Source organism: Gracilinanus agilis, chromosome 4 (assembly GCF_016433145.1).
Source record: "Gracilinanus agilis isolate LMUSP501 chromosome 4, AgileGrace, whole genome shotgun sequence".
In the NCBI taxonomy this organism is placed as follows: Eukaryota; Metazoa; Chordata; class Mammalia; order Didelphimorphia; family Didelphidae; genus Gracilinanus; species Gracilinanus agilis.
The window spans coordinates 246572988-246583417 of record NC_058133.1 but is presented as its reverse complement, the minus strand read 5'-3'; the positions used below and the strand labels follow the sequence as shown (position 1 = coordinate 246583417).

At 41.5% G+C, this 10430-nt stretch overlaps 1 protein-coding gene across 1 annotated transcript in view; it reads left to right on the top strand.

Moving 5' to 3' along the window:
- The first annotated feature begins 928 nt into the window (after positions 1 to 928).
- Positions 929 to 10430, top strand: part of LOC123243887 (E3 ubiquitin-protein ligase TRIM11-like) — a 15873-nt gene continuing 6371 nt past the window's right edge. Inside the window, exons 1-3 of the mRNA XM_044672028.1 lie at positions 929 to 1707; positions 7296 to 7391; positions 7651 to 7881. Of these exons, the coding sequence (XP_044527963.1) occupies positions 1300 to 1707; positions 7296 to 7391; positions 7651 to 7881 (735 nt within the window). The 5' untranslated portion in view covers positions 929 to 1299. The remainder of the gene's footprint in view (positions 1708 to 7295; positions 7392 to 7650; positions 7882 to 10430) is intronic.

Here is a 10430-nt window from a genome sequence, read left to right as displayed (position 1 = left end):
ATTACAGCTGAGATAACTGAAGCAGAGGTTAAATGGTAAGCCCAAGATCACAGAGCTAGTAAAATGTTGGAGAACAAATTTGAACTCGTCTACCTAATTTCAGGCCCAGCACTCTAGCCAATGCACCACCTAGCGGCTTCTTAAGAAGAGACAGCCTGGATCAGAACCCTGGATACATTCATACAAGGATTATTCCGACAAATATATAAAATACAACTATGTAGCACTTGCTAAGTACTTTACAGTTATTATCACACTTCATCCTCGTGACACTGGGAGGTAGATGCTATTATTATCCCCATTTTACAGGTGAGGAAATTGAAGGAAAGAGGTTAAGTGACTTGCCCAGGATCAACAACCCTGGTAAGTAAGCGGAGTTATCATCCTCGTTTTACAGATGGGGAAACCGGAGCAAATCGATTAAGTGACTTGCCCAGGGTTACACAGCTGAGTGTCTCCGGTTGGATATGAACTCAGAGCCCCGAGTTCTATCCACTGCGCCACCTAGTAGCTACAAGGACACAACCACTATAGAGAAGTGTCACGAAAACACAGGTAAGCGAGCGGACCCAGGCTACAGAGAGATTAGTGAAATTATTTCCAACTTCTCCAACTGCCCACTGGAAAGAAAAAACAGATCGTCTCAAGCTAACCCCGCAAACACCTCGAACTTCCATTTCCCAGAATGCAGTGACAACGACGACCCTGCAGAACGTTGTCCAATCGAAAGTGCTCTCTTAGCACGCCGAGATCCCGTGGTAGGAACCCGCCAATCCGAAACGAAGCGGGTTGTTCCAAAAAGGGGGGGGGGGGAGCTTGCGTCTTCTTGCTTCCGCCTTCTACTTTTCCGGCCGCTGCTTTTCCCGATACTCCTCCAGTTCCCTCTGGGCTTTTTCTGCGGACCAACCCCTTTGCGTAGGATGGTAGAGGTGTCGGGTCTTGGGCGCGACCTCTCGACTTCTTTCTAGTTATAGAAACTCTGTACATCCTACCCGGTTAGCGAATTGTTTTTGTGGATCTCTACCTGGAGGCTGTCACTGCTCCAATCCCGGGAGGAAGCTACCCAGAGAGGGTAGCTTGGCCATAGTCTGGAGCTCTCGAGACTGGCTGCTAGCTTCCGTGCTTCTCCCCTCAGGGCTCGTTCCGCGTACTTGCCGGGGGCTGGCTGTGGGATGTGCTGCTTCCCGAGCTCACCTCGGCGCTCGCTTTAGGAGGCTTGGGGACTTTCGCCTCTAACCCTCCGCAATAGTTTATAGCTGCCAGACAGACGGACCCTCGTGCCTCCTCTCAGCTGCAGCCATGGCGGCCCCCGACCTATCTGCGAACCTCCAGGAGGAAGCCACCTGCGCTATTTGCCTGGACTACTTCACAGATCCGGTGATGACCGACTGCGGCCACAACTTCTGCCGGGAGTGCATTAGCCGCTGCTGGGGACAGGCTGAGGGCCCGTTCCCGTGCCCGGAGTGTAGGGAGATGTCACCGCAGAGGAACCTGCGGCCTAACCGACCGCTGGCCAAGATGGCCGAGATGGCCCGGCAGCTGCACCCGCCGTCTCCTGTGCCCCAGGGTTTGTGCGGCAGGCACCGAGAGCCTCTGAAGCTCTTCTGCGAAGATGACCAGGCGCTTCTCTGCCTCGTGTGCGAGCGCTCCCGGGACCACTGGACCCACCGGGTATCCCAAATCGAGGAAGCCGCAGAAGACTACAAGGTGAGGCGGAACCCCGAGGGCCGGGGCCGGACGGGAAACGAGCCCAGAAGGAGGAGGTGACTTTTCCGTAGTTAAACCTGATGAATGGCAGAGCTGGTGCCCCCACCTGAATCGAAGGCGGGGCTTGGGACCAACCCGTTAACCATTCTGGCGTGGAAAGGGGGACGGAACCCTGGGGCCCTACCCACTTCACTAATTTTAACAGAACTCAGATCTCTGGTACTGGGCGCTGTCCTTTTTTAGATCCTTTTGGGTCTAGAGAACATCAGATAAACTTAATCTTGCAGCTCTGCCCCAAGATAAACTTTGAAGAGAATTTATCATACTTGACTATTTCAAGGGGCAGGTGACATGTGTCTGTTTTTCTCTGAAGAGCATCGCCCGGCCAAGTTCGGAGACTTCCTCCCAATAGAATCTTAGATTTCGATCTGGAAGGAATCTGAGAGGCCTTGTAATCCAATCCTTGCATCCCTACCCCGCCAAAGAAAGCTGAGGCCCAGAGAGATTGTGATTTGACCAGGGCCACACAATAAGTGACATAGGTCTAATTCCAAAGCCACTGTCCCTTCCCTCCACTGTACTACCAGTCTTTTTACATAAGCTTGAGTTTAATTTCTCTAACTGACCATTGGTAGTTCCATTTGCAGGTCTAGGATCTTGATTTGGTGGAGGAAGTATCCACACCTAGAAGATCCTTGAAAGTGTCAATGGGAGAAAAATCTAACGAACTGGAACAAACAGAAGCTTTCAGGCAGAGAGCCTCGATTAAAAGAAAGGTTAAACAAACGCTTGTCAATCTTTTAGCTCTTGGGAGGAGAGCAAGAGTCGAGGTTTATTTTAAAATCAGTGCAATTCAAATGCAGTTGCTGTGCTTTCTTAAATTAGATAGTTTTGAGTTCTGAGCCTTTCCTCTAATCAGTTCTGCTATGAGGCTGCTAGGCATGCCCTGAATAGATCGAGGGATGTGGAGTCTGGAAGACAAGAGTTGAAATCCAAGATGAGTTTCCTTTGTCTCCTAACTGTCCAATGAAGATAAAAGTAGCATTTACTTTACAGGATTGTTGGAATATCAAAATGAGATCAAACGAAATGATATTTGTAAAGTGTTTAGTAGGTGCTTGGCACAAAGTAGGAGCTTAATAAAAAGCTTGTTCCTGGCCCCTGAAAGCTGAAAAGTATGTGGAGCAAGAATGGATTCTGTTGCATTTCTTAATGCCTAGCCAGGGACCATTCCTGATGTTACTAGACAACAAAATCAAAGTCATAGTCTCCTTAATAATAATAAGTTAGTCATTTCATTAACAGCATATATTTAGCAGCTTTCATGTACACAGTTGTACTAGGTGTTACAAGAAACATAAAATATTTGACAAAGCCTTTGCCCTCAGGGAACCTCAGGTCTTATGTGTAGTAATACAACATTACAATATGTATAAAGGATATGATTAAGGGCCAGAATAATTGGTTTGACTAATTAAAGTAGATCAGAGAAAGGACAAATTACTATCAGAAGGACTGATGAGGGAACGATGAAGTGGAAAGCAAGAAAAGAAGATGGCTTGAATTGGGGCATGAAGGATGAGTAGTGATTTGAAAATTGAGGAGAGGATAGCATGTTTGGGACTTGAAATAAAATCAGACCAACCCTGGATAGGGTCCAGGGTTGATGCCGAGCAGTGGAAAGTCAAGTTCAGTAAGACAAACTAAAATATATGTCAACTAAACTGAAGGTTTTGTATATTAATCCTCCAAGCAGTGATGAAAGTGTTTTAACATCCCCTTTTACTTCATAAGCCATCCCTCAGCTATCTTCTTTCACTCTTCAGTATTATCCCCTGTTTTCTCCTTCCCTCTTGGAAAAGGATACCTATGCCCATTGAGGCTAGTTATTAATTATTTTGCCCATATACTTGACCTCTCCTGCCTTCCCTAAAATTTTATTATCCTGCACACACAATTCCCCCCCACCTTTATTCTAGACACCTTCAGTAGTTCTTTTCTACTGGCTTCTTAATCCACCTGAAAATATATGAGGTCTTGCTTTTCCTAAAAAACCCTGAATCTTTCAATTCCTTTACTTGTTATCCCATCTTTTTCTTTCCCTTATAACAAAACTTTTTGAAAAAATAGTCTTATAATACTTCCTCACTATCTTATCTAGTAATGGGGGAGTAGTAGTGGGAGAAATAAGTAGCTCCTGCTTTGTGCCAAGCCTTGTGCTAATAAACAATTTACAAATGCTTCACAATATAGCTCTGTGAGGTAGGTGCTATTATTATTCTCATTTTACAGTTGAGGGAACTGAGTTAACAGATTAAATGACTTTCTCAGTGTCACGCAAAGTAAATCGCTTAAGGTCTGACCTTTATGCAGCATTTATGTAAGCCCCTTGAAAGTGTAGAATATTTTGGCTTTTGGATTTTATTACCCCTGTGCGTAGCATGTTGTGTTACAAATAGCAAACATTAAATATTTTTGATTGGTTGACAATACTCCATTGACAGCATCGATAAACTGGGTTTTCCTACTCTTCCTTTTCTGACTGATTTTTTTGTCCCAACCAATCATGTCATGGTACTCCTCTTTACTGTTTCTTCTTTGTATTTTCCCTGAGCAATCTCACTTACTTAAAGCATCAGCTGTCACTCTCATATCACTCCCAAATCCAATTTATGTAAATTACCTAACTGGGAATCTAGTTAACACCCAAATGGCATGTCCAAAACTAAACATTCTTGTTAAAACTTCTATTGTCAATTTTTGTCATGTTCAAACAGATTTTTGCTTTGGTTAGTGATATGTATAAGATCAAATATCAATTCTGCTTGGTATTTAAAGTTGATGGAAAATATTAATATAGTACTCTGTTTTAGGAGCAAGTCTACCGGAAACAGTCTTTATTCATTTCACATTATTAAAACATATCTGTCTTAGAGAGAAATGTCCCATTTGACAGTCTCTCCACTGCATGTCCTCAAACATCTTTCTCCCCCAAGGAAACGAGATAATTCAGGAATCTTGAACAAGGAAGAAAAATGTCACAATTAAGATAAAAAATGTTTTTGAGAGAGCCAGCACATAATCTTTCAGGAGCTCTTTTTTACAAAAAGCCAGGGAACCTTTCATCCTTGTTTGTGACTGCTTTTTAAAAAGTAATTAATTAATTTAGAATATTTTTCCATGGTTACATGATTTATATTCTTTCTCACCTCTCCTCCCTCCCCCTTCCTGTAGCCAATGTATCATTGGTCAAGACCTATTTTCCATATTAGTAATATTTGCAATAAAGTGATCATTTAGAGCAGTGGTTCCCAAACTTTTTTGGCCTACCGCCCCCTTTCCAGAAAAAATATTACTTAGCGCCCCCTGTCACATACTATCACTGCCCCCTTACAGTTATTCACCCCCAAATGCACCTGTGGCCATTACGGCTCCCCCTGGATTGCTGCAGCACCCATCAGGGGGCGGTGGCACCCACTTTGGGAATCACTGATTTAGAGTCTACATCTCCAATTATGACCCCATCGAACCATGTGATCAAGGAAATGTTTTTCTTCTGTGTTTCTACTCCCACATTTCTTTGTCTGGATGTGGAGAGCATTCTTTCTCATAAATTCCTCCGAATTGTCCTGTATCATTGCATTTCTGCTAGTAGAGAAGACCATTATGTTAGATTGTGCCACAGTATATCAGTCTCTGTGTACAGTGTTCTCCTAGTTCTGCTCCTTTCACTCTGCATCAAATCCTGGAGGTCATTCCACTTCGCGTGGAATTTCTCCAGGTCATTACTCCTTTTGGAACAATAGTATTTCATGTGACTGCTTTTCTTAAAGGCATCTCCATCATCTCTATTGCCGCCCCACGCTGGATACTGGTGATCTGTGGTAATCAAAGGGACCTCTTTCCTAAATCAGATATACCCTGATCCTTTCAGGAAAGATGGAGAGAGAATATTGTTTAGATGAACCCTTCATTTCAGAGGGTGAGGAAGGCACCGATCTCAATTAGACCAGTACTTTTTTTAAAAATTTTTATTTCCACCTATAATCCAATTTTGTTCTTGTCTTATATACTTTCCAAAGGGCAAAAGTCTGGAAAGGATTTTTAGACTAGGCACGTATTTTGATTTTTTTAATGAAATTTTTTTTTTTTTTTTTTTAGTTTTTAGTATGTTTCTGCAAAGCTTTTCAAACTTGGCTCCAACCCACTTTTCCAGCCTTATTACATATCACTCCCCTTTACACATACTACAGTCTCAACAAACTGATTCAGACAGACATAAAACTTCATTTCCTATTTCTGTACTTTTGTACTCCTCAGCAATGCCTCTTAGAATTGTTTACATGAACCTTTTCTTGATTCCACCTAATTGCTGTTGCTTTCCTTTTCCCTTTAAATATCCTTCTAATTTTGCTTATTTTTGTATCCTTAGCATTTAGCACAGTCAGTTAGTATTTAGTACCAGCCTACTATGTGTATGTGCCAGGAAAGTTGGTTCTAATAAATTCTTGTTTATTGATTTGTGAGGGGAAGGAAAGGAGGGATCCCATTTACTATGGTCTATGTTCTGTTTTAGCAATATCTCTCTCCCCTCTGTCTTTTCTTACCACCATGTGCCTAGATTATTGCTGAAACCCGCTGTGCCTTTCTCCCTTCCCTAAAACCATCCTTTGTCCTACTGTTTTAAATTAAATTAAAATTGCTGTTTAATTTTCCTATTATTTATTCTGTTCAGTCACTTATTGACAATGTATTGCCTTCCAAGGAAAATCAAGCCTTTGTTTGATTAATCAAGCATTTATCATGAGACTTTATGCCAAGCATTGTTTTAATAGCTACAGATACAAAAACCAAAACCAGCTTCACTCAAGGATTGAATGGGGGGAACAAATACATCCTGAGCTCTGATGAGAAAAATGCAAAAGAAAAGATGGTCTTTGCCTACAAGTACCTTTTATTCTAGGAATACAACATATATAGAGGAGTAGAAATGAGGGAGAAGCACTTTGGTTCTGGAAGTTATAGGGATAATTTGTGAAACCACTGGAGCAGTGGCAGAGATGATCATATTTCCATACCTACAAGACCAGACTCTTGAGAAGATAACTAGGAATAGAACGTAAAATGAAGCCTATCTGTAATCATGAATTAGATGAAACAGTCACCAATCAGGATAATGGGACCTACGCTGAAATTCCAGATGAAAGAGTCAGGAAGGCGCTTAAGGAGCTCACATTTTATTTATATATAAAAACATACAGATTGAAGGTGGTTAGAGGGAACATTAACATTGGAGCATCAATGAAAAGATCATGTAGAAGGTGCTGCTAGAGCTTAAGGAGTTCTATGTATAGAGGGAGTAATTCCAGGCATGGGGATAACTAATACAAAAGTATAGAACAGAGGTGGTCATTGTATGTAGAACACAGAAATAAAAGTCCAATAAAGATACCAGACAACCTTGGGTTAAGAAACTGGGCCTTAAACCACAGGGTTGTGAGCCATGTGTGTAGAGATGATAAAAGAAATTACAAAACTTAATGAGTACACCTTGAGGAAGGATTTAATCAATCTCATCTTTCTTCTAGGGCAAATTGGAGAAATTGCTGGAGCACCTGAGGAAGCAAATGGAGGAAGCTCTACAGTTTCAGACTCAGGGAGAGGAGACCTGTACTATTTGGCAGGCAAGTGATGAGCCGCAATAGAATTTTTCCTACTACCTTGTCAGTGACTGAAGGGAAAAATGGAATGGGGGATAATGGAGTGCTGTTTCAAGTCTGGCCAGGAAACTACAGGCACAAGCCTTTAGAGTATGTGCCTTTGAGGCACTTTTAAGTAGGAAGAACAAATATTGACTGACTAGTAATATAGAGTGGGAATATAGAAGGAGAAATGCAGAGGTGACTTAGGTCAGAGCTTTCCTGTCCTTTTCTTAATGTACAGAAAATGGTGGAGAGTCAGAAACAGAATGTGACAGCTGAGTTTGATAAACTGCGCCGCTTCTTGGCTGAGGAGGAGCAGAAGCTTCTGCAGAAGCTGGAGGAGGAAGAGAGTGAGACTCTACCTAGGCTCAGGGAGAATAAGGCTATACTGATTCAGCAGAGCCATTCCTTGGAAGAGCTGATAGCAGAGTTAGAAGAGAGATGCCAGCGCCCTGCGTTGGGTTTGTTGCAGGTGAGTCTTGATTCCTTTTAATTGTAAAGGCACAGAGGCTAGAAATGAAAGAGAGCCTGAGTCAAATGGATTGTTGATATCCTGTGGTTAAAGCAGGGAGGTTCATTTATTTTCTTCTGCTTGACAACTTGTCATCTTTCCCTTTCTTGTTACCAGACCTATTTGGTACTGCTTATTCTGATTGGGAGCAGTGCTACAGGCCTGTGAGAAGTGGAGGTGGAGAGAGAACAGACATGAAAAAAAGGTGGAGATTATGAGGTCTGGGGAATGGATTTTCAAGTGGTTTACCCAGGAGAAGAGGAGGCTGAGAGAAGGGAAAAGAAATTACAGCTGCTGAGCCCTCTGCAAGATATATATCATATTCTTTAAATAATCTAAGTACTTAATAATCATTTATTGAATTGAATTTCTTACTTAGCCCTGGTTCTTTAGAAAGGGATTTCCCAATGCTAAAAAGGAAGGATATTCAGAGGAGGAAATCTTGTCTGTTATTCCAATTTTTATTTATGTTCTTCCTTCTACCCATTGCCTCATTATATGACTTGTCGTTTGAGAATCAGCCCTAAAAGGTAGAGACATAAGAAAAATGAGAAAGTCCTTCCTTGTAGAGAGCCATAAACAAACAATTTGATCTGTAATTCATATCAGATCCAACTATAACTGATGATTATAACCAATTTTGACTTCTTTCATTATTCAAAGTTTTCCTGTCTAATAAATCATGTTATTTTGAAGAGAAGGGGGATATGTCAGGAGCTATTAAGAGAAATTAGAATCTCAAGTAGATATTTTTATCTGGACCCCCTCAAAAGATCAATACAGATTGGCAGAGCTGTGTATTGGTTTTTCTCCCTTTCGGGTCGAGAAACCGGAGTGGGATATCTAAGATAAAAATCTGAGATTCCTCTTTTGATTCCTTTCATAATTCTCACCTTCCTTCAAAATGCATTATAGTCTTATTGAAAAAGCTTTGGGCTCTCAGCACTCCAGCAGGAGGGGGGCTAACTCTGTTCCCCTTTGACGGAGAACACAGATGGCTGGTACAGCCAAGGTCGCACCCTTGGCAGGGCATTCTGCCCAGAATTAAAGTAAAATAATGAGGCTCAAAAAAATTGTTTAATACCATCAAGGCCGAGAAACTGATGGGGCTTTCCGGCCTAACGAGGTGTCCCAGGCTTCACTTAAAGATAACACATATAGTTGATAGTTTAGCATAGGTTTTTTATCTACATCTGGAGGCTTCTAAGGCTTTTGTTTTGATTATAGTAAAAATCCTGCTCTCTGTAACTGTGGGAAACTTTCTTGGGCTTTTGGGGGAAGGGGATCTTTAATTTCCTTTATAATAAAGTGGCTACTTCAGTATTTCTTGAAGTACTATGAGCTAACAAGCCATGCTTCCAATCTGTTTCATTCTTTGCATCCAACGACCACCCTAGGCCACTCAGATTAGTCTCTGGTTATAGAGCAGGTTCTCTATACTTCCTACCTATCACCATGGTATACAGATATCAGGAATATTCTGAACTAGATGTGCTGAGGAAGCCCAGTATATTGGAAAAGAGTAATAATATAGATCAAGTCTCTTCATTTTTGTCCTGCCTAGGAATTATTGGTTCCTAGAGGGTTAACTAGATCATTGATGTGGGTATTTCTTCTAGAAGTACAGAGCACAACCCAACCACACCCTATTCTATGCAACTATTGTCCATACCCATCATAACCTCAATGTGCTAGTGAGGATCTCCTCTAGGAAGATATCACTGAACACAAGAGCAGTCCAGCTTTATCCAAGAATGTACTTCTGATGAATGTATTTCTTATTGTCCACCTCTTCATTGATAATATAATAGTGGACTCACTCTATCTTACCATTGCCCTTCAGGTGCAAGTTTAATTTTTCTGAAGTTGTAGTGATCTATAATTGAGTCATACAGTATTACAAGAAGAATTTCAAAGAAGCATTTAATAAGTTTGACATTTGCGTCAGAGAAATGCATGGGGTTGTTGAAAACATAGCTCAACTTCCCAAAGGCAATCCAACCAATAAATCAGCAAGTATTTATTAAATGTCTGTGTGTCAAGTACTGTGTGAGGCTCTGAGGTTACAAAGACAAAAATGAAATAGTCCCTGACCTCTATGCTAATGATTCTCCCATCTACCTATCCTGCCCCAACCTCTCTGTTGACCTCCAACTGCCTTTTATATATATCTCATAACTTGATGTCTACTAGACATTATAAATTCAACGTGTCCAAAATGAAAGTTGTCTTTTCCCTAAACCCTTCCTACTTTCAACACTATTACTAGCCTTCAAGTTTACAACCTAGTTTACATCCTGACTCTTCACTACTTCTTACCCTCCCCATAACCAATCTGTTGTCAAGGCCTATAAATTTCATTTTTTTCCCAGCATCTCTCCAATATGCACCCTCTTCTCTTTTTTCACTGCTACTACCACTGTGCTACAGACCCCTCATTTACCTCATATCTGGATTGTTAAAATATTTAATGATGGGTCTGCCTATCTTAAATCTCCTTATTCCAGGGC